Genomic DNA, 25293 nt, shown 5'->3' with positions numbered 1-25293 from the left:
AGAGCAAATTTATTAGCAGTTAGGCAAAACCATGTGAACTGCAGGGGGGGGGGGGGGGGCAGATATAACATGTGCACAGAGAGTTAAGGGCCCCATACACTCCCAGGGGCAGGATCGCCCAAGATACGTCTTATGCTGTGCTTTTGCATACAATGTGTCTTGGGCGATCCCAGCCATGACTGCGGGGTCGGGCCAGATTGAATGTGCAGCACATTCAATCTGGAGGATCCGATCCGATGCTCACGGGAACTCTGATCGGATACGCCTCCAAAATGCCTGATTTCTCCGATATATCGGGCCGAATGCCGAAATCAGATGAAATCAGGCATTATCGTCCTAGTGTATGGGGCCCTTTAGATTTGGGTGGGGTGTGTTCAAACTGAAATCTAAATTGCAGTGTAAAAATAAAGCAGCCAGTATTTACCCTGCACAGAAACAAAATAACCCACCCAAATCTAAACCTCTCTGCACCTTATATCTGCAACACCTGCAGTGAACATGGTTTTGCCCAACTGCTAACAAATTTGCTGCTGCGATCAACTCTGAATGACCCCCTTAGTCCGGGCTCAGTGAAGGTGTGTCCATGCCACTGTGTACTATGCAGAGTTGGACATAAGTGAAAATATGCTAGTATTGAGGTGGATCTTTTGTAACTAGTATAGAGTGATATGGTGAACTGGCTGTTTTACAGACACCTCTACGCCAGTCTAGTCTGCCAACCACTCGGCAAATAAATGACCCAATAAGAACATGAAACCAGTTAGGCCCAGTAAACAGGGTAACTAGTAAAATCAAAGGCACTTACAATGCTAGAGAGAAGGATACATTTTAGGTCTAATTAATTGTACCAGTAGAAAGCCAAAAACAATCTTCAACAAATGCGAGCTGTCAGCTGTTATACATAACATATACCTGGCTACATTCCCATGAGGAACAGGACTGCTTCTTGTATTCGGTGCATTAGAAGTACACTCTGATTTTCACACCTCTCTGCTTACGTAAGAACAGTTTTCATTTCTTGTAAACCGGTGGTTTGGACCAGGAATCTCTGCGCATTCCATAGCTGGACTGGATTTCCATCGAGTGACATCCATGATCTGACAGCCTCTGTGTGCTGGAGATGTTGCTCTTCTGTATTCTGCACAGATAGGTTTCATGCTGCTTTGTATTACAGTTCCAACATGTTTCAGCTTATTGCTGGAAGAAGGTATGGGAATGGTTATTTTGTAAAACTTCCAATAACGACTTGTGAAAGCTGCAGACTAGCCTCATCAGCCCTTGACTTTTCCCTGGTGCCTTGTTAGTTACTTGATTTGTATATGTTCTGTGATCTTGTCCCCTCAAAGGAAATGGAAGCTCCTTTCCGTCATAATTCAGCTTCTGTAATGCGGCTTGGTGAAATGTAGGACTTATAGTCTTTGAGTTCTTCTTCAACTCTCAGCACCCGAATTCCAAATCTTAAAGACCCGTTCCACCAGGTTTGTCCGGTGAATGGAGAACACGCGGGTCACAAATCAAAAATGAAAATCAGTATGACCTAAAATGATCCAAAGAAATAGAGGATAATGATTGTAAGATTTTATTTTCTCCCAGATTTTTTTTTCAATTTTTTTTTTATTTTTTTTGCGCATGTGCTATTTACCAACAAAATAAATGTTAAGCTATCTGGCCTATTAAATGCTAGATTTAGTCTATAATTAATAGCTAGTACTAGAATCCTCTGAAGTCATCTAGCATTTCCTGCCAGTAGAGTGTACATAGGTTACAGTTTCCCATGATCCTGCAAATGGTTAGAAAGTGAGTGTAAATCTATTTGGATTTCTGCAAAATTTGTTTTTAATGTTGAAAGTTGGAGCAGGAAGTGCTTTCTATATTTTATTATCGTGACTTACTGCTTATTTGGTTCTTCCTTTCTCATGCAGAATCTTGTCCAGGCTCCAGGGGGACGCCTGTCATTTAAAAAAATTTCTGTGCCTATAATTCTTTTTATTGGCCAGACATGAAAATTGTCTGTAATGAGCTTCCCATTCCTCCGCAAAGCCGAATCACCTTCACTAACGCACAGTTCTAATGTGATAATTGCACCAGGATGTGGGAGAGATTCATTTGCAGTCATTTAAAATATTAGGCTGCAATTTAATAAATGACGTCTTTCTAAAAGTGAAATAAAGGTGTTAAAATATTTGGAGGCACGGGGGGAGGGTGCGGGGGAGGGGGGGGGGGGGGGTTGCGCATTGTGTGTGTTGAGAAATCCCTGTCCTTTTTCACCAAAAATTCCATTAGACGTTCTCTTCTTCAAAATATGGCGGTGTCAAAAAATATGAGAAATGAAGATTAGTCTTTGCATGCCTAACCCAATCTCTCCCCCCACCCTTTCAAAAAATTTTGTTTTTTCTTAAATGATCGAATTAATCTGCTTTAGGGACTGACTATAAAAATGTATTTCTCTGACGTCCTAAGTGGATGCTGGGACTCCGTAAGGACCATGGGGAATAGCGGCTCCGCAGGAGACTGGGCACAACTAAAGAAAGCTTTAGGACTACCTGGTGTGCACTGGCTCCTCCCACTATGACCCTCCTCCAGACCTCAGTTAGAATCTTGTGCCCGGCTGAGCTGGCTGCACACTAGGGGCTCTCCTGAGCTCCTAGAAAGAAAGTATATTTAGGTTTTTTATTTTACAGTGAGATCTGCTGGCAACAGACTCACTGCAGCGAGGGACTAAGGGGAGAAGAAGCGAACCTACCTAACAGGTGGTAGTTTGGGCTTGTTAGGCTACTGGACACCATTAGCTCCAGAGGGATCGACCGCAGGACCCGACCTTGGTGTTCGTTCCCGGAGCCGCGCCGCCGGCCCCCTTACAGAGCCAGAAGCAAGAAGTGTTCCGGAAAATCGGCGGCAGAAGACTTCTGTCTTCAACAAGGTAGCGCACAGCACTGCAGCTGTGCGCCATTGCTCCTCATGCACACCTCACACTCCGGTCACTGATGGGTGCAGGGCGCTGGGGGGGGGCGCCCTGAGGGCAATATAAGACACCTTGGCTGGCAAATCATCACAATATATAGTCCCAGGGCTATATATGTGATAAATTACCCCTGCCAGAATCCATAAAAAAGCGGGAGAAAAGTCGGGCGGGGCTATCTCCCTCAGCACACTGGCGCCATTTTCTCTTCACAGTGCAGCTGGAAGACAGCTCCCCAGGCTCTCCCCTGTAGTTTTCAGGCTCAAAGGGTTAAAAAGAGAGGGGGGGCACTAAATTTAGGCGCAATATATGTATACAAGCAGCTATTGGGGGAAAAATCACTCGGTTAAAGTGTTAATCCCTGCATTATATAGCGCTCTGGTGTGTGCTGGCATACTCTCTCTCTGTCCCCCCAAAGGACTTTGTGGGGTCCTGTCCTCAGTCAGAGCATTCCCTGTGTGTGTGCGGTGTGTCGGTACGGCTGTGTCGACATGTTGGATGAGGAAGGTTACGTGGAGGCGGAGCAGAGGCCGATAAATGGGATGTCGCCCCCTGTGGGGCCGACACCAGAGTGGATGGATAGGTGGAAGGTATTAACCGACAATGTCAACTCCTTACATAAAAGGCTGGATGACGTAACAGCTGTGGGACAGCCGGCTTCTCAGCCCGCGCCTGCCCAGGCGTCTCAAAGGCCATCAGGGGCTCAAAAAACGCCCGTTACCTCAGATGGCAGACACAGATGTCGACACGGAGTCTGACTCCAGTGTCGACGAGGTTGAGATATATACACAATCCACTAGGAACATCCGTTACATGATCTCGGCAATGAAAAATGTGTTACACATTTCTGATATGAACCCAAGTACCACATAAAAGGGGGTTTATTTTTGGGGAGAAAAAGCAGACAGTGTTTTGTTCCCCCATCAGATGAGTGAATGAAGTGTGTAAAGAAGCGTGGGTTCCCCCAATAAGAAACTGGTAATTTCTAAAAAGTTACTGATGGCGTACCCTTTCCCGCCAGAGGATAGGTCACGTTGGGAGATATCCCCTAGGGTTAATAAGGCGCTCACACGTTTGTCAAAAAAGGTGGCACTGCCGTCTTAGGATACGGCCACCTTGAAGGAGCCTGCTGATAAAAAGCAGGAGGCTAGCCTGAAGTCTGTATATACACACTCAGGTTCTATACTGAGACCTGCAATTGCCTCAGCATAAATAGTGCTGCTGCAGCGTGGTCTGATACCCTGTCAGATAATATTAATACCCTAGACAGGGATAATATTTTGCTAACATAGAGCATATTAAAGACGTCGTCTTATATATGAAGGATGCACAGAGGGATATTTGCCGGCTGGCATCCATAATTAATGCAATGTCCATTCTGCCAGGAGGGTATTAGAAACCCGGCAGTGGACAGGTGATGCTGCCTTTAAAAGGCACATGGAGATTCTGCCTTATAAGGGTGAGGAATTGTTTGGGGATGGTCTCTCGGACCTCGTATCCACAGCAACAGCTGGGAAGAAATTTTTTTACCTCGGGTTTCCTCACAGCCTAAGAAAGCACCGTATTTTCAGGTACAGTCCTTTCGGCTTCAGAAAAGCAAGCGGGTCAAAGGCGCTTCCTTTCTGCACAGAGGCAAGGGAAGAAGGAAAAAGCTGCACCAGACAGCCAGTTCCCAGGATCAAAAATCTTCCCCCGCTTCCTCTGAGTCCACCGCATGACGCTGGGGCTCCACAGGTAGAGACAGGTGCGGTGGGGGCGCGTCTCGGGAACTTCAGGGACCAGTGGGCTTGTCCACAGGTGGATCCCTAGGTTCTGCAAGTAGTATCACAGGGATACAGGCTGGAGTTCGAGGCGACTCCCCCTCGCCGTTACCTCACATCAGCCTTGCCTGCTGCCCTCGGAGAAAGGTAGTACTGGCGGCAATTCACAAGCTGTACTTCCAGCAGGTGAAATCAAGGTACCCCTCCTTAAACAAGGCCGGGGTTACTATTCCAAAATGTTGTGGTACCGAAACCAGACGGTTTGGTGAGACCCATTCTAAAATTGAAATCCTTGAACACTTATATACGAAGGTTCAAGTTCAAAATGGAATCGCTCAGGGCGATTATTGCAAGCCTGGAGAATTTCATGGTATCACTGGACATCAAGGATGCTTACCTGCATGTCCCTATTTACCCTCTTCACCAGGAGTACCTCAAAATTGTGGTACTGGATTGTCATTACCAATTCCAGACGTTGCCGTTGGTCTGTCCCCGGCACCGAGGTATTTACCAAGGTAATAGCCGAAATAATTATCCCGTACTTGGACGATCTCCTTATAAAGGCGAGGTCCAGGGAGCAGTTGTTCGTCGGAGTAGCACTATCTCGGGAAGTGCTACAACAGCACGGCTGGATTCTGAATATTCCAAAGTCGCAGTTGGTTCCTACGACGCGTCTACTGTTCCTTGGTATGGTTCTGGACACAGAACAGGATAAAAAGTGTTTCTCCCGGAGGAGAAGTCCAAGGAGTTGTCGTCTCTAGACAGTGACCTCCTAATACAAATACAGGTGTCGGTGCATCAATGCACGCGAGCCCTGAGAAAGATGGTAGCTTCTTACGAAGAAATTCCATTCGCTAGGTCCCATGCAAGGATCTTCCAGTGGGACAAGTGGTCCGGGTCGCATCTTCAGATGCATCGGCGGATAACCCTGTCTCCAAGGGCCAGGGTGTCGCTGTTGTGGTCGCTGCAGAGTGCTCATCTTCTAGGGGGCCGCAGATTCGGCATACAGGACTGGGTCCTGGTGACCACGAATGCCAGCCTTCGAGGCTGGGGGGCAGTCACACAGGGAAGAAACTTCCAAGGCTATGGAAAAGTCAGGAGACTTCACTACACATAAATATTCTGGAACTAAGGGCCATTTACAATGCCCTAAGTCAGGCTAGACCCCTGCTTCAACACCGGCCGGTGCTGATCCAGTCAGACAACATCACGGCGGTCGCTCATGTAAACCGACAGGGCGGCACAAGAAGCAGGATGGCGATGGCAGAAGCCACAAGGATTCTCCGATGGGCGGAAAATCATGTGTTAGCACTGTCAGCAGTGTTCATTCCCGGAGTGGACAACTGAGAAGCAGACTTTCTCAGAAGACACGACCTCCACCCGGGAGAGTGGGGACTTCAGCCAGAAGTCTTCCAAATGATTGTACACCGTTGGGAAAGGCCACAGGTGGACATGATGGCGTCCCGCCTCAACAAACAGCTACAAAGATATTGCGCCAGGTCAAGGGACCCTCAGGCGATAGCTGTGGACGCTCTGGTAACACCGTTGGTGTACCAGTCGGTGTATGTGTTCCCTTCTTTGCCTCTCTTACCCAGGGTAATGAGAATAATAAGAAGGAGAGGAGTAAGAACTATACTCATTGTTCCGGGTTGGCCAAGAAGAGCTTGGTACCCAGAACTCCAAGAAATGATCTCAGAGGACCCATGGCCTCTGCCGCTCAGACAGGACCTGCTGCAGCAGGGGGCCTGTCTGTTCCAAGACGTACCGCGGCTGCGTTTGACGGCATGGCGGTTGAACGCCGGATCCTGAAGGAAAAGGGCATTCCGGAGGAAGTTATCCCTACGCTATTTAAAGCTAGGACAGGAGTGAACGCAAACCATTATCACCGCATATGGCGGAAATATGTTGCGTGCTGTGAGGCCAGGAAGGCCCCAAAGGAGAAATTTCAGCTGGGTCGATTTCTGCACTTCCTACAGTCGGAGGTGACTATGGGCCTAAAATTGGGTTCCATGAAGGTCCAGATTTCGGCTCTATCGATTTCTTCCAAAATAGAACTGGCTTCACTGCCTGAAGTTCAGACTTTTGTTAAGGGAGTGCTGCATAGTCAACCCCCGTTTGTGCCTCAAGTGGCACCGTGGGATCTCAACGTGGTGTTGGATTTCCTGAAGTCACATTGGGTTGAGCCACTTAAATCCGTGGAGCTACAATACCTCACGTGGAAAGTGGTCATGCTGTGGGCCTTGGCGTCGGCCAGGCGTGTATCAGAATTGGCGGCTTTGTCATACAAAAGCCCTTATCTGTATTTTATATGGATAAGGCGGAATTGAGGACTCGTTCCCAATTCCTTCCTAAGGTGGTATCAGTTTTCATGTGAACCAACCTATTGTGGTGCCTGCGGCTACTTGGGACTTGGAGGATTCCAAGTTACTGGACGTAGTCAGGGCCCTGAAAAGTATATGTTTCCAGGACGGCTGGAGTCAGGAAAACTGACTCGCTATTTATCCTGTATGCACCCAACAAGCTGGGTGCTCCTGCTTCTAAGCAGACTATTGCTCGCTGGATCTGTAGCACGATTCAACTTGCACATGCTGCGGCTGGACTGCCGCACCCTAAATCTGTAAAAGCCCATTCCACGAGGAAAGTGGGCTCTTCTTGGGCGGCTGCCCGAGGGGTCTCGGCTTTACAACTTTGCCGAGCTGTTACTTGGTCGGGTTCAAACATTTTTGCAACAGTCTACAAGTTTGATACCCTGGCTGAGGAGGACCTAGAGTTTGCTCATTCGGTGCTGCAGAGTCATCCGCACTCTCCCGCCCGTTTGGGAGCTTTGGTATAATCCCCATGGTCCTTACGGAGTCCCAGCATCCACTTAGGACGTCAGAGAAAATAAGATTTTACTCACCGGTAAATCTATTTCTCGTAGTCCGTAGTGGATGCTGGGTGCCCATCCCAAGTGCGGATTGTCTGCAATACTTGTTTATAGTTATTGCTTAACTAAAGGGTTATTGTTGAGCCATCTTTTGAGAGGCTCAGTTATATTTCATACTGTTAACTGGGTATAGTATCATGAGTTATACGGTGTGATTGGTGTGGCTGGTATGAGTCTTACCCGGGATTCAAAATCCTTCCTTATTGTGTCAGCTCTTCTGGGCACAGTATCCTAACTTAGGTCTGGAGGAGGGTCATAGTGGGAGGAGCCAGTGCACACCAGGTAGTCCTAAAGCTTTCTTTAGTTGTGCCCAGTCTCCTGCGGAGCCGCTATTCCCCATGGTCCTTACGGAGTCCCAGCATCCACTACGGACTACGAGAAATAGATTTACCGGTGAGTAAAATCTTATTTTTTCCAGGCTGCAAACAGTGGGTACGATTCCATTAGAAGACAGTAGAATAGCGCCGGAAATTAGCTCCCGGGGCTATTTAATACAGCGCCCTGTGACACCAGATGACGGGATTTCTGCTCACAATTCCGGAGAGGTGCGAGCACACATCTGACAAATGTGACGGCGCGATGCTGATTTCTGCCCTTAGCGTGGCGGAAACTGCGACGCACTGTGCATTTAAGTCGGAGAATGCTGGCTCTCCTGACAAAACTCCCTGTTTAGTCCGGGAGAACAGGCATTCTCCTTCTTACCACTGCGCTATATTGAATAGCCCCGGGAGCTAATTCCCGGCACTCTGGAACTATATTCTAATTGAATCGTGCCCACTGTCCCCACAACGAGGTTGCACAAAGTGGGTCATTGCCAGGATTCAACCTGGACTGAGTTCTGTAGTAAAAATTCTACACTTTCATCCTGGTTCCTAGGTTTTAGAAAAACTTGTCAAGTTCTGCGATCAGCATTGCAAAATTTTCTATTCCATTTCAACGATGAGCCATAACATTGTAAGAATTTCTTCAGAACGTGAAGCTTTTAATGGAAGACATCAAATGGAAAACAGTTATCACAGTAATGAACTGCACCTTGGATATACAGTTGCGTGCTACTTTGCTTTCATCACTAACAGATGACCTGTACCCTATAGAATGTCTGCAGCAATGAGATGAGGGAAATAATTATTTATCCATTTCTTTCTTTTGGATTCATACATCTGTTGTGCTGAATTCTAGGAAATAGAGCATATAAACTTGGAGGAACCTAGGACTTCAAAGAAAGGGGAGGGGGCCCGGGAGAGATGTCCCCTTCAGAGGCATTTCTGTAGACACACACACAGGTTAGGCACTTGCACAAGATGAGTCCGTCATTGTATACACTCCTCTTCCTGGATGATGTCCGTACGAAACATGTGTTCCAATATAGAGCCTCTGGGAACTGTGAGGTTAAAGCCGTTCGCACTATTGCCACATAGAGCAAATCTGTGCTTTAGTTAAGAGGTCATGGAACCCTGTTTGTATTAACGGAAATGGTTTGTGCAATGCACAGGGCTCACTCAGCTCACGTAAGGAAAACCACATAAGCTTCCTGGTTTCTGTTTATTGTTTCTGTGTATTGATTTGTCCCATGATGGCAAATGAGCAATAAGACTGCTTGAAGGGGACTATTGTTTAATTAAGAAGCTTGTTAAACTGCTTCCTTTGCTTAGTTGTTGGCTGGTAATCCGTCCAGCCTTGTGGTAAACACTTCTGATTCTCTCCACAGCACTTCCAGACCATGATCAAATCCAAGCTGAACGTGTTAACCCTTCGTAAAGAGCCGATCCCAGCGGTGATCTTCCACGGGCCAGAAGCGATTGAACTTTGTTCCGCAACCCCACTCATAAAGCCCCGGCCGCAAGCCGGATGCAAGGTACCGTTGTGTTAATACAGGATTTAGGCATATTCTAGCAAGCACTTATTCAAAGCACTAAGAACGTGTAGCTGCTATTTATATAGTTGGACTTTTTCCTACTGAGCTCCTCTTATCCCCAGCTTCTTAATATTAATCTTCATTTTCTGTAAATGGTTCTGTTGATGGTTGCGATCCTCTGTTTATAATACGACATCCAACAAACCTAGTTCAAAGTGATCAAATGTAAAAGGGTATCTTGTAATTGTCATGTAAATGCTGAAGTTCCCATACCAAGCAGAATCATCCACTCATTTCATATTGTGCACAGCCTTGTGGTGGGTATTTCATTACCAGCCTTCATTTCCGGCAGTGTGCTGTGTACTTCATTTGGGATACAGTAAACCTGGTCTACATAGGGTCAAAATCTTCCTGCTTGTTCTCACATTTATAAAGGGGCAATTCCATTGTTTTTGAGAACGTGAAAGTAATGGACGCCCGATCGGCGATTATTCGTTTGTTATGCAGATGCTTGGGAGTGCCACGGGTGCTTGTCCAGCCCAAATGAACTGGATTAAGACATGGTCGCACTGCTGAATCTTCAGAAATAATGGGTACCCATGGAACTCATGCCCATCGTCCCAAACAATTGAATAGCTCCTTTACTTTAGATGGGAGCTGTGGGCACCCAAGAAATGATTACAAGAACTGATCTTTTTTTATCTCTGAAAATGCTTTTTTAAATGCTTGTTTATATACTACAGATGTCTACAAAGCAACTTTATTTTCAGTTTAAGTGGTACTTTTAGGTATATTCAATTCCTGTTGGAGTTCCCAACAGGTCGAAAAAGCTGCACTTTTTGCCGTTTTTAGGGCGAATTTCGATTCGACCTATTCAATGAAAGTGCCATTTTTTCGACTTGTCGGAAATTACGATACTGTCAAAAAACAGGTGGATCGGCGAATTCGCCGCCGTTCCACCTGTTTTGGTGAATTTGCTGGCGTTTTTGCCCATTTTTCGCCCATGCAAATTTGACTTTAGAAAAGTCGTATTGGCATGGGCGAAAACGGGACAAAAGTCGTCAAACGCCTGCAAATTGAATAATGAACGGTCAGATCCTCTCCGTCGGAGAGGATCCGACAGGAATTGAATATGTCCCTTAGACTCAAATTCAGGGATTCAGGTAGCTCATTAATAGGGAGAGATCACAAATATTGCAAAGAACATTGAATTACCAGGGATAACAGCTGAAATTTTCCTTTACCATTGGCAAAGAGCTGCATACAGCTTTATATTAATGCTCCATAACCTACATAGAACACAAATTTAAGTGTTTCATAGGGAACAGAGATGGCCTATTGGGAGCAATGTGTAAAGTCTTCTGAAGGTTTATATGTCCAGATGGATATTCAGAGAAATTTGTATAATGTGAGAAAAATCTAACACTGTTGTAAATGGTAAAGCGTCTATCTGTATGCCTGATGACTGCGGGAGCAGTCATTACCGAGCAGGAAGGTATGGCACAGAGAAGTCCTCACAATGTAGCCGATGTCGGCAAGTTTTATTTCTACCTATCGGACTCTTCTCCTGACCGTTATTTTTGTTCCAGTATTTTGATTTAGGATATGGTTGGGTGATGTAACCACATTCTCTGTCTCTGCATGCTGATGCAAAGCTTCAAGTTGTGAGAAGTAAAAGCGATATGGGCTCTCTGTAGTTACAGTATGTTGGTGTGTCTGAATCTCGTGCTCGTTTAGTAAGTCCTGTTGTCTAATCAGTATGAAAGATGTGTGTCCTGCACCTGAAGGGATGCCTATATATATATATATATATATATATATATATATATATTGCAGTTTTAATACTGGGTAAATGCAGTTTGCTGCTGAGTAAAGCAGTTCGTAATGGAATGTATTAACACGGCCTCTTAAAAACAGTGATCTGGTTCTTGTATACCAGACTTCTACTCCAGCACCTTCTCTTGGCAGCCAGTGTCACACAGATAGCGGTATTCTCTGATGTGATATAGTCACATCTCACTAGGCTCCCTCTGCCACCATCCAGCAGTACTGCATACTGTATGTCTTTACTTGTACCTGTCACCTGTGTACACAGAGTGAAGTCAGATGTTTTGTGGGCTGCAGTAATATGCATGAGATTGCTATAATACATAGCACTGATTCACAGTACAGGTTGAGTATCCCATATCCAAAATGCTTGGGACCAGAAGTATTTTGGATATCGGATTATTCCGTATTTCTGAATAATTGCATACCATAATGAGATATCATGGCGATGGGACCCAAATCTAAGCACAGAATGCCTTTATGTTTCATATACACCTTATATACACAGCCTGAAGGTAATTGTAGCCAATATTTTTTATAACTTTGTGCATAAAACAAAGAGTGTGTACATTCACACAATTAATTTATGTTTCATATACAGCTTATACACACAGCCTAAAGGTCATTTAATACAATATTTTTAATATCTTTATGTATTAAACAATGTTTGTGTACATTGAGTCATCAGAAAACAAAGGTTTCACTATCTCAGTCTCACTCAAAAAATTCCGTAATTCGGAATATTCCGTATTTCTGAATATTTGGATATGGGATACTCAACCTGTATTAATATAATAAGCAGGATTCCATTTTTTTTTTCCATTAAAACATTAATGCAACAAAACAAATTAAACAATTTTTAACCAAAAAACAGACCTACAGAGAGGTATGAAGGTCCTGCTCGCAAGTTTACAATCTATACACTTTTATATATCTTAATATAGTGCAGTTTATTAGTCCATTGTTCCTGTAACTCTTCCAATATTTAATCTATAAAACCTTTGTCACTTTAATCTTTAATTAAGGTGACATTATAATTGTCACCATGAAGTGTGGTAATGGTCCTTGTAGTGTAATACAGCGCCTCTTCCAGAATAAACCTGTTGTGCGTTGCATGCTCTCACAGGCCACATAGAAGATAGAGAGAGTGTGTGTGTGTGTACACTACATACTGTAACTTTCTCTATCTTGGGTTAGTACATTAAGTGAACTATACAGTAACGTTATTTTACATGTCCTCTTCACTGAATACAATGGGCCATTTCATTATTACCCCTGCAGTGTGATTGGCCAATACATTGTGACTTCCCCTGGGTCCATCAATCCACAGTAATGTATGATAAGTTGTTGTCTGTGGAGGACTCTGAGTGCCAGATAGATAAATTGATGGCAGGTAAGAACCACTTGGTCCATCTAGTCTGCCACTTTTTTTTTACCTTGGTGTGCTGTGTTGGTGGCCTGAACTGTTTGTATGGTATGGTCACTTCCAAGAGTTACCTCAGAAGAGTAATGACTGTAGCCAGTCTTGCAGGCTCCTTATGATGTCGGTGAGAAAAGCTGGAAGAGGCAGTGATCACTTCTACTTTACTATATCTCTAAATTTAGATAATGAAGGATTTTGCATACTACAAAGTCCGTTGTCACTGAGCTTGTCTCCCTGAGACCTGCAGTCCGCTCTAACCCTGGCCAGCTATAGCATTATCTCCAAACTGGTCACATGCAGTATTGACATTCAGACATGATATTAGTGCCTGTCAGGGTTTTACTGTATCAGGGGTAAGCAACTTGTAGCGCTCCAGCTCCTGTGGAACTACACCTCCCAGCGTTCCCTGTCACTGTTTTATAGCATTCCCAAACAGCAGAACTGTCAGGGCATGCTGGGGATGTGTAGTTCCACAGCAGCTGGAGTGCCAATGGCTGCTTACTCCTGAAGTACCTCATCCTTCCCAAATGGTCGCTCATGGTGGGCCTGTGCTCCTGACTTGATATGTGGCAGTCTCTAAATGGTATCCAGTTTTCATTAACAAATGTGAACCCAGAAACACAAGATCACTCCTACTCTGTGGTAAAACATTGCATTTCACAGTATAAATACCTCAAGGTATCCGCAATAAGGTTTTCTCTGACGTCCTAGTGGATGCTGGGGACTCCGTAAGGACCATGGGGAATAGCGGCTCCGCAGGAGACTGGGCACAGCTAAGAAAGATTTAGGACTACCTGGTGTGCACTGGCTCCTCCCACTATGACCCTCCTCCAGACTTCAGTTAGAATCCTGTGCCTGGCTGAGCTGGATGCACACTAGGGGCCCTCCTGAGCTCCTAGAGAGAAAGTATATTTTAGGTTTTTTATTTTACAGTGAGATCTGCTGGCAACAGACTTACTGCAGCGAGGGACTAAGGGGAGAAGAAGCGAACCTACCTAACTGGTGGTAGCTTGGGCTTCTTAGGCTACTGGACACCATTAGCTCCAGAGGGATCGATCGCATGGAACCGGCCATTGGTGTTCGGTCCCGGAGCCGCGCCGCCGGCCCCCTTACAGAGCCAGAAGCAAGAAGAATCCGGAAAATCGGCGGCAGAAGACATCAGTCTTCACCAAGGTAGCGCACAGCACTGCAGCTGTGCGCCATTGCTCCTCATACACACTTCACACTCCGGTCACTGAGTGTGCAGGGCGCTGGGGGGGGGGGCGCCCTGAGGAGCAATAAATACACCTTGGCTGGCAAACATATCACAATATATAGCCCCAGAGGCTATATATGTGATAAATACCCCTGCCAGAATCCATAAAAAAGCGGGAGAAAAGTCAGCCGAAAAAGGGGCGGAGCTATCTCCCTCAGCACACTGGCGCCATTTCTCCCTCACAGCTCCGCTGGAAGGAAGCTCCCTGGCTCTCCCCTGCAGTCTACACTACAGAAAAGGGTAAAAAAGAGGGGGGCACTAACTTTAGGCGCAATATACATATAGCAGCTATAAGGGGATATAATTTAGTTAATCCCTGATTTATATAGCGCTCTGGTGTGTGCTGGCATACTCTCTCTCTGTCTCCCCAAAGGGCTTTGTGGGGTCCTGTCTTCTGTCAGAGCATTCCCTGTGTGTGTGCGGTGTTTAGGTACGGCTGTGTCGACATGTTTGATGAGGAGACTTATGTGGAGGAGGAGCAGGTGCCTATAAATGTGTTGTCACCCCGTGCGGGGCAGACACCGGAGTGGATGGACTTGTGGAAGGAATTACGCGAAAGTGTCGACTCCTTACATAAAAAATTTGACGGCATGCCAAATGCGGGGCAGCCGGCTTCTCAGCCCGTGCCTGCCCAGACGTCTCAAAAGTCATCAGGGGCTCTAAAACGCCCGCTACCTCAGATGGCAGACACAGATGTCGACACGGATACTGATACCAGTGTCGACGACGAAGAGACTAATGTAATGTCCAATAGGGCCACTCGTTATATGATTGAGGCAATGAAAAATGTTTTACACATTTCTGAGGTGACCCCAGGTACCACAAAAAAGGGTATTATGTTTGGGGAGAAAACTACCAGTAGTTTTTCCCCCTTCTGAAGAATTGAATGAAGTGTGTGAACTAGCGTGGGCTTCCCCCGATAAAAAATTGGTAATTTCAAAAAAATTACTAATGGCGTACCCTTTCCCGCCAGAGGATAGGTCACGTTGGGAAACACCCCCTAGGGTGGATAAAGCACTTACGCGCTTATCAAAAAAGGTGGCACTGCCGTCCCAGGATACGGCCGCCCTAAAGGAACCTGCTGACAGAAAGCAGGAGGCTCTCCAGAAAGCTATATATACACACACTGGTATTATACTGAGACCAGCTATTGCCTCAGCATGGATGTGCAGTGCTGCAGCTGCATGGTCAGACTCCCTGTCAGAAAACATTGACACCCTAGACAGGGACACTATATTGCTAAACGTAGAGCATATTAAAGACGCTGTCTTTTACATAAGAGATGCACAGAGGGATATTTGCCGACTGGCATCAAAAATAAGTGCACTGTCCATTTGTACCAGGAGAGGGTTATGGACCCGGCAGTGGACAGGTGATGCAGATTCTAAAAGGCACATGGAAGTTTTGCCTTATAAGGGTGAGGAGTTGTTCGGGGATGGTCTTTCAGACTTAGTGTCCACAGCAACAGCTGGGAAGTCAGCATTTTTGCCACATGTCCCCTCACAACCAAAGAGAGGACCGTATTATCAGGTTCAGTCCTTTCGCCCCCAAAAGAGCAGACGGGGTAGAGGCGCGTCCTTTCTGCCCAGAGGCAGAGGTAGGGGAAAAAAGCTGCAGCATACAGCCACTTCCCAGGAACAAAAGTCCTCCCCCGCTTCTTCTGCTAAGTCCGCCGCATGACGCTGGGGCTCAGCAGGCGGAGCCAGGTACGGTGGGGGGCCGTCTCAAAAACTTCAGCAATCAGTGGGCTCGCTCACAGGTAGATCCCTGGATCCTTCAAGTGGTATCTCAGGGGTACAGGCTGGAATTCGAGACATCCCCCCGCCGTTTCCTCAAATCTGCCTTACCAACGACTCCTTCAGAAAGGGAGGCTGTGTTAGAGGCAATTCACAAGCTGTATTCCAAGCAGGTGATAGTCAAGGTGCCCCTACTTCAACAAGGACGGGGTTACTATTCCACAATGTTTGTGGTACCGAAACCGGACGGTTCGGTGAGACCCATTTTAAATTTGAAATCCTTGAACACATATTTAAGAAAATTCAAGTTCAAGATGGAATCGCTCAGGGCGGTTATTGCAAGCCTGGAAGAGGGAGATTACATGGTATCTCTGGACATCAAGGATGCCTACCTGCATGTCCCCATTTACCATCCTCACCAGGAGTACCTCAGATTTGTGGTACAGGATTGTCATTACCAATTCCAGACGTTGCCGTTCGGCCTGTCCACGGCACCGAGGGTATTTACCAAGGTAATGGCCGAAATGATGATACTCCTTCGGAAAAAGGGAGTTTTAATTATCCCATACTTGGACGATCTCCTGATAAGGGCGAGGTCCAGAGAGCAGTTGTTGGTCGGCGTAGCATTATCTCAGGAGGTGCTACACCAGCACGGTTGGATTCTGAATATTCCAAAGTCTCAGCTGGTTCCGGCGACACGTCTACTGTTCCTGGGGATGATTCTGGACACAGTCCAGAAAAAAGTGTTTCTCAAGGAGCGGTCATCTCTAGTGAGAGGCCTCCTGAAACCAAAACAGGTGTCGGTGCATCATTGCACGCGAGTCCTGGGAAAGATGGTAGCTTCCTACGAAGCGATTCCATTCGGCAGGTTCCATGCCAGAACCTTTCAGTGGGACCTGTTGGACCAATGGTCCGGATCGCATCTTCAAATGCATCGGTTGATAACCCTGTCTCCAAGGACCAGGGTGTTTCTGCTGTGGTGGCTGCAGAGTGCTCATCTCAGAGAGGGCCGCAGATTCGGCATACAGGACTGGGTCCTGGTGACCACGGATGCCAGCCTTCGGGGCTGGGGTGCAGTCACACGGGGAAGAAACTTCCAAGGACTTTGGTCAAGTCAGGAGACTTCCCTACACATAAATGTTCTGGAACTGAGGGCCATTTACAATGCCCTAAGTCAAGCAAAGCCCCTGCTTCAAAACCAGCCGGTTCTGATCCAGTCAGACAACATCACGGCAGTCGCCCTTGTAAATCGACAGGGCGGCACAAGAAGCAGGACGGCGATAGCAGAAGCCACAAGGATTCTCCGATGGGCGGAAAATCACGTGTTAGCACTGTCAGCAGTGTTCATTCCGGGAGTGGACAACTGGGAAGCAGACTTCCTCAGCAGGCACGACCTCCACCCGGGAGAGTGGGGACTTCATCCAGAAGTCTTCCAACTGATTGTAAACCGTTGGGAAAAGCCACAGGTGGACATGATGGCGTCCCGCTTGAACAAAAATCTAAAAAAATATTGCGCCAGGTCAAGAGACCCTCAGGCGATAGCTGTGGACGCTCTAGTGACACCGTGGGTGTACCGGTCGGTTTATGTGTTCCCTCCTCTTCCTCTCATATCCAAGGTACTGAGGATAATAAAGAAAAGAGGAGTAAGAACTATTCTCATTGTTCCAGATTGGCCAAGAAGGTCTTGGTACCCGGAACTTCAAGAATTAATCTCAGAGGACCCATGGCCTCTGCCGCTCAGACAGGACCTGCTGCTGCAGGGGCCCTGTCTGTTCCAAGACTTACCGCGGCTGCGTTTAACGGCATGGCGGTTGAACACCGGATCCTAAAAGAAAAGGGTATTCCGGAGGAAGTCATTCCTACGCTGATTAAAGCTAGAAAAGATGTAACCGTACAACATTATCACCGCATATGGCGAAAATATGTTGCGTGGTGTGAGGCCAGGAAGGCCCCAACGGAGGAATTCCAGCTAGGTCGATTTCTGCACTTCCTACAGTCAGGGGTGACTATGGGCCTAAAACTGGGTTCCATTAAGGTCCAGATTTCGGCTCTGTCGATTTTCTTCCAAAAAGAACTGGCTTCACTGCCTGAAGTTCAGACATTTGTCAAGGGAGTGCTGCATATTCAGCCTCCTTTTGTGCCTCCAGTGGCACCGTGGGACCTCAACGTGGTGTTGGGTTTCCTAAAGTCACATTGGTTTGAGCCACTCAAAACCGTGGATTTAAAATATTTTACGTGGAAAGTGGTCATGCTTTTGGCCTTGGCTTCGGCAAGGCGTGTGTCAGAATTGGCGGCTTTGTCATGTAAAAGCCCCTATTTGATTTTCCATATGGATAGGGCAGAATTGAGGACTCGTCCCCAGTTTCTTCCTAAGGTGGTATCAGCTTTTCACTTGAACCAACCTATCGTGGTGCCTGCGGCTACTAGGGACTTGGAGGACTCCAAGTTACTGGACGTAGTCAGGGCCTTGAAAATTTATGTTTCCAGGACGGCTGGAGTCAGGAAGACTGACTCGCTATTTATCCTTTATGCACCAAACAAGATGGGTGCTCCTGCTTCAAAGCAGACTATTGCTCGCTGGATTTGTAGCACAATTCAGCTTGCGCATTCTGTGGCTGGCCTGCCGCAGCCTAAATCTGTAAAAGCCCATTCCACGAGGAAAGTGGGCTCTTCTTGGGCGGCTGCCCGAGGGGTCTCGGCTTTACAACTTTGCCGAGCTGCTACTTGGTCAGGGGCAAACACGTTTGCAAAATTCTACAAATTTGATACCCTGGCTGAGGAGGACCTGGAGTTCTCTCATTCGGTGCTGCAGAGTCATCCGCACTCTCCCGCCCGTTTGGGAGCTTTGGTATAATCCCCATGGTCCTTACGGAGTCCCCAGCATCCACTAGGACGTCAGAGAAAATAAGATTTTACTCACCGGTAAATCTATTTCTCGTAGTCCGTAGTGGATGCTGGGCGCCCGTCCCAAGTGCGGACTGTCTGCAATACTTGTATATAGTTATTGTTAACTACAAGGGTTATTGTTTAGCCATTTTTTGAGAGGCTCTGTTGTGTTCATACTGTTAACTGGGTATAGTATCACGAGTTATACGGTGTGATTGGTGTGGCTGGTATGAGTCTTCCTTCCTTATTGTGTCAGCTCTTCCGGGCACAGTATCCTTACTGAAGTCTGGAGGAGGGTCATAGTGGGAGGAGCCAGTGCACACCAGGTAGTCCTAAATCTTTCTTAGCTGTGCCCAGTCTCCTGCGGAGCCGCTATTCCCCATGGTCCTTACGGAGTCCCCAGCATCCACTACGGACTACGAGAAATAGATTTACCGGTGAGTAAAATATTATTTTTTTTGGAGCTTAACTAAAGATTACTTAAGTCCTGTAAATTATAATAGCAGCACCTACTTAAGTACTTTAATTTATAATGCACCAATTTCCTCACAATGCAAATTATGGTAGATCTGTCATTTACTCTTCAACACAATCACCTGCTGGGTGTAAAAACAGCAATAAACAGTAACTGTACCTGAAATGATGATAAAACCCAGGCATAAATAATGCAGAGGAAACAGAACGTAGCAGAGCACAGCTGCTGGAAGCCACATCAAGCGCGCTTAGAAATTAGCACAAAGGCTGCAATTTGGGGAAAACCACCAAAACCCATGTACCCGAGTCTACACAGAGACCACTTCCTTACACAGGCTCAGTCACTGCTGGGCAGTCCATACAGAATGTATGGATCCTTGTTAATATGCACATATTGTATAATGCACCAACATGTCCTGCAATGGTTTATGGTGGTAAAATATGAATCCCTAACGGAGGGATACCTCTTCTAAATGTAAATAAATAAAACGGAATCTAAAGGGATCGATTCAATTCTCTGACAGTTGAATAGCGCAGGGAATTAGCTCCCGGCGCTATTCAATACAGCACCAAGTGACACTCAATTGTTGGGAATTCTTCTCTCACCCCGGGGGATGCGAGAGGAAATCCGACAAAAGTGCTGCCGCGTGGCCGGCGAGAGGCTGATTCTGTCGGGAATCAGCATCGCGCCGGGGAGTTAAGTCGGAGAATGCCCGTTCTCCTGACAAATCAACCTGTTAAGTCCGAGAGAACGGGCATTCGCCGACTTAACTTGAGCTGAATTGAATAGCGACGGGAGCTAATTCTCGGCGCTATTCAACTGTCAGAGAATTTAATCGACCCCAGTGAGTCTATACTATCTGTATTCTGTGTTGAGAGATGACGATATGAATGTATGACCTATGCTTCATATAAAGGTGCATCTGGCCCTTCTGATGTAGATCTGCAAAATGTTCTCATTTTCCTATGTACTCCGTCATGTGTTGCATGCTCTCCAGCTGTTGTGAAACTACCATCCCAGCATACCCTGACACGTTGTTAGCATTCTCTAATAGCAAAATGGAGGCAGTGCATGCTGGGACTTACAGTTTCACAACAGTTGGCGAGCCACAGGTTGGCCAGGGCTGCTCTACTCTTTCTTCTTGTCAACAACACATGTGGAGGAACAAAGAAAGACAAAGGTGCTACTTTCTAGATAACGTCATCTTAATTCACTCTTGTAAACTCCTGCACCCACCTATAGTAGGCGATGGTCATATAAGGGTTTACCAGATGGCTGAGCATAATGTCACTTCCTGGACCATATAGGATAGGTAGTGTCATTAAATTACATAATCATGGAGGCTTTGCTGTCAGATACACATATTCTGGGCCTAATTCAGACCTGATTGCAGTAGCAAAATTGTTCTTTAATGGGCAAAACCATGTGCACTGCAGGTGGGGCAGATGTAATATGTGCAGAGTTAGATTTGGATGGGGTGTTCAAAATTAAATCTAAATTGCAGTGTAAAAATAAAACAGGCGTTAGAGCATGACACACAGGTTTGATTGAGATTACCGGCAATGATGCCAGGGAGAGAACGCCACAAATTGCTTGATGTTCCTTTGAGCATCGTGACCTTATGGAGTGGCACAAAGGCTTGCCAATGCTTATTTAATAAGATATGCATCCATCAGCCTGTTAAACTAGACCAAATTGTAATATATTATTTAAACGCAATGCCTGAATTCTTGCTATGGATTCAAGCAGTGCCTGAATTCTTGCTATGGATTAGTGCATATCCTTCTGAATTGTATTACATTATTTTAAATGACCATTAAGCCTAGAATACAAATAGATTTAGCTAAAAAATAGTTACTAATAACATTCAAATATAAGTGTCTTTTTCAGGGGCTTCTCATACCAAAGACAGAGTTCTCACTGTGGGAGGAGTCATGTTCCTATACCAAGTAGAATACTGCAGCCAGCAATGTTTAGGACATGGAATGACAGATCTGCCTGTGGTACAGTACCTTCCACTGTCCTGCATTTACACGTAGGAGAGCACTGGAAGCAGGCTGCAGTATAAAGTAGTGAGCCATCGATTGCTACAGTCTTTTCACACTAGATTGACCATAAGTAACAAACTCCATTCAGAGCCCACCCAGCATGCAGGAAGCATTACCCATGTGAGCCAAAACTGCACTGCAGGCAAGTATCAGACACTGGGGGTAATTCTGAGTTGATTGCAGCAGCAAGTTTGTTAGCAATTGGGCAAAACCATGTGCACTGCAGGGGAGGCAGATATAACATGTGCAGAGAGAGTTAGATTTGGGTGTGGTGAGTTCAATCTGCAATCTAAATTGCAGTGTAAAAATAAAGCAGCCAGTATTTACCCTGCACAGAAACAAAATTACCAACCCAAATCTAACTCTCTCTGCAAATGTTATATCTACCTCAACTGCAGTGCACGTGGTTTTTCCCATTAGAGAACAATTTTGCTGCTGCAATCAGGTCTGAATTAGGCCCTCTGTTAGCTTTAAAACTAACTGCTTATACACCTTTCATATGAAACTGCTGTCTTATTGTGGCAGGAGAAGTAGGGGGGTCAAATGCGCCTTTATATGAAACAAAGTTATACATTCATATTGTCCTCTCTCAAAACACAGTATACAGATAGTAATTGGCTCATTTTATTTAGTTTTATTTATTTACTTTTAAATGTGTTCTTCCACGTAGGTCTCAGTTTTTCTTTATAAATCGCCGCTGTAGATGGCAGATATTGTTATGTAGGCAGTGCTGTACACAAAGCAGAAGAAATCCAGCAAATCTACAGTAAGTGTTCTCTCTATTACACACCCGAATACACTACTGTTTCATGTCTTGCATAATGTGGCGTCCCTAAATTGTCCTATCGGATGAGCTGTGATATGCAATAAAAAATCCCTTGTATGTGGCAAGAAAAATATTATTCCAGTTTTAATTGTAATAACATCAAGACACTCCATATACCAAAATACTAGTGTTTCCCAAGAGCTAATAAGAAGAGTCCGTAACTATCCTTGTTTTTTGGAGGCGACATTGGTCTGTTGTGCAAGACTGTTCAGCATGTCCAATAAATTTCAATTATATTTCCGAGGCTTTGAAGCCGAGAATGCACAAAATCTATTTTTACCCATTTTCCTTCCAAATCTGCAGATCGTATGTATAATCCCATTGTATCTATTTATACTTTTTAAAGCGGTTCTCTATTCTAATAGCTGACACAAGTAACAAAGAGGCTGGTATATGCACTACATATTAGAAGCACTTATTGATTCTGTTTAAATTGCTAGATAAATAATTGTGGCCTCTTTGAATGTACAATCTATTAACATGCATGCTTTATTGTAATCAGGTTATCATTTCAGGAAATGGACCTTCCATACAGAGATGCTTGTGTTGTAAAGTGCAAAATTAGGGCCTATTTCAGACCTGATCGCAGCAGCACATCTCTAATGGGCAAAACCATGTGCAGTGCAGGTGGGGCAGATATAACATGTGCAGAGAGAGTTAGATTTGGGTGGGCTGTGTTATTATTATTTATTATTATTAACTTTATTTATATATCGCACACATATTCCGCAGCGCTTTACAGAGAATATTTGTCCATTTGCATCAGTCCCTGCCCCAGTGGAGCTTACAATCTATATTCCCTACCACATATACACACATTCATGCTAGGGTTAATTTTGTTGGAAGCCAATTAAACCTATCAGTATATTTTTGGATTTTGGGAAGAAACCAGAGTACCTGGAGGAAAGGAAACCCACGCAAGCAAGGGGAGAATATACAAACTCCACACAGTTAGGGCCATGGGAATCAAACCCATGACCTCAATGCTGTGAGGCAGTAATGCTAACCATTACACCATCCGTACTGCCCGTACTGTGTGTTCAAACTGATTTATTTTTACACTGCAATTTAGATTTCAGTTTGAACACACCCCACCCAAATCTAACTCTCTGCACATGTTATATCTGCCCCACCTGCAGTGCACATGGTTTTGCCCATTAGAAAACAATTTTGCTGCTGCGATCAGGTCTGAATTAGGCCTTTAGTTACTTCCAGTGTTCACTTTTATATTGAAGGAGAAGATAAGTGAAACGTGTGTAGCATTGGGTAAACTGATTATTCTACAATTTTGATCATCAGAAGACCTAAAAACGAATTATAACAGTATGTCCTGAATAAGTAAGCCAATGCAGATTATCACAATCTAAATGTATTTTTAAATGCGTTATGTTGGGCATAACGTGCAGGCATTTTATTAGGCAGCCTGGCAACCATGCAGATATTGTGGACATACACGGTGAGATCTCTCTCAGTGTATTGGCCATGATACCTGGGCTCCGCCCCAGGGGAGGAGACCTTTCCCCTTTCCTAGTCATGTTCAAGATCAGGGGCTATGCAGCAGGGCATACAATGCCCCTGGATTTCAACTGAGAAAATATTGCATCAGACAGACATGCTGGACAATATGTATCCCAAAACCGGGTGTGGATCGTTTGGTCGACCTTGAAAAGGTTGACGGTGTGTAAGTCGACCCCCAAAAGGTCAACATAGGAAAAAGGTCGACATGAGGTTGTTGTTGTTGTTGTTGTTGTTTTTAGATGTTTTGTGTTTACTGCGTAACATGACCGGGAACACCAATTAGTGCATGGCTCTCTTCGCTCGCCATGCTGCGGGCAAGGGGCCTCGCTCTGCTGCGCTCGGCACAGGTTACTATTCCCATTCGTAGTACACGTGGACGGTAATGTATGAAAACGTAAAAAAATTGAAGACTTTTTTTTTTTTTTTAAATGTCGACCATAATGCTGTATTGACCATTAGTGGTCGACCTATTGACTGTTGACCTTAGTACTGTCGACCTAAAATCTGGATTCCCCAAAAAACATTCTCACAGTATTAGTATACACTTGGGGAAGAGAAGATAGTGCCTATATATACTAGGCAGTAGCACTCAAGTATATATAGATAGGCACAGAAATGGTTCAGTTCCCCGTCGGATACATGAATTAAAAACATAAAATCCATATACAGAAAAGAACAATCAGGCACTTTAATGTTTTTAGTCCTGTGCTATTTCATTAAATGAGAGATCACCTGTGTATCATACGATGTTTTGCTTCTGCATATTTGTTTTATCCCCTGGATAAAACAGATAATTTATCTGGACTTAATTATAAACCTCAAAGTTATACGCTATCCAGAATTTTTCTTCTATTACCACTCTATAATTTGGCCAGGATATACAGACACTGTTCCATCATCTCTACTCAGTGTATACTGGTACCATCTGATTTCATCCAAGTTAGGCTTATGCAGGTGGCTACATTTATTTTCTGTACACTTACAGTGTGTAATTACCACAATTTACGCTTCTGTTATTTGTGTCCCGTCATTACCAGAATGTGCAGATCCTTCTTGTGATTGTGTCTCTGCTTTGAGTGACCTATAGGACATCCACCCACCATTTTCTATAATGACTAACATCAATGTATTGCATTTTAAAATCTATACTTTAGCATTCTGCATTGTTTCACTATTCAGTTTTGGTTTCTGTCTAGAAAATTGTTAATGAAAATAAAAAAAGTAGTGGCCCTTAGTACCACGAGGGGGGCACATCTTTTTTTTACAGAGAAGCTTCAGTCTGATGAGAAGCCAATACAGGTTGAGTATCCCATATCCAAATATTCCGAAATACGGAATATTCAGAAATACGGACTTTTTTGAGTGAGCGTGAGATAGTGAAACCTTTGTTTTTTGATGCTCAATGTACACAAACTTTGTTTAATACACAAAGTTATTAAAAATATTATATTAAATGACCTTCAGGCTGTGTGTATAAGGTGTATATGAAACATAAATGAATTCTGTGTATGTAGACACACTTTGTTTAATGCACAAAGTTATAAAAAATATTGGCTAAAATTACCTTCAGGTTGTGTGTATAAGGTGTATATGTAACATAAACATTCTGTGCTTAGACTTAAGGCCCATACACATTAGACGATGTCGCTCTGTGAGCGACATCGTCTAACGTTTCCCCCTCCCGGGCCGGCCGGTCGGCGGCCGCCTGTACGCACTGAGCGATATGACCGCTCATATCGCTCAGTGACGTCACGCCCCCGCCAGCCCTGCATGAAGGTCGTGGACGACAGTCCACATCC

At 45.1% G+C, this 25293-nt stretch overlaps 1 protein-coding gene across 3 annotated transcripts in view; it reads left to right on the top strand.

Annotated features, from left to right (window-relative positions):
• Positions 1-25293, top strand: part of PID1 (phosphotyrosine interaction domain containing 1) — a 185440-nt gene that overhangs the window by 126141 nt on the left and 34006 nt on the right. For all 3 annotated transcript variants that reach the window (XM_063915605.1, XM_063915603.1, XM_063915604.1), the window contains exon 2: positions 9354-9500. In XM_063915605.1, coding sequence (XP_063771675.1) covers positions 9366-9500 — 135 coding nt within the window. In that variant the 5' untranslated portion in view covers positions 9354-9365. The remainder of the gene's footprint in view (positions 1-9353; positions 9501-25293) is intronic.

The sequence above is a fragment of the Pseudophryne corroboree genome, chromosome 4 (assembly GCF_028390025.1).
Source record: "Pseudophryne corroboree isolate aPseCor3 chromosome 4, aPseCor3.hap2, whole genome shotgun sequence".
Lineage (NCBI taxonomy): Eukaryota > Metazoa > Chordata > Amphibia > Anura > Myobatrachidae > Pseudophryne > Pseudophryne corroboree.
Note: the sequence above shows the minus strand (reverse complement) of the source record. Positions and strands in the feature narration are given on the sequence as shown.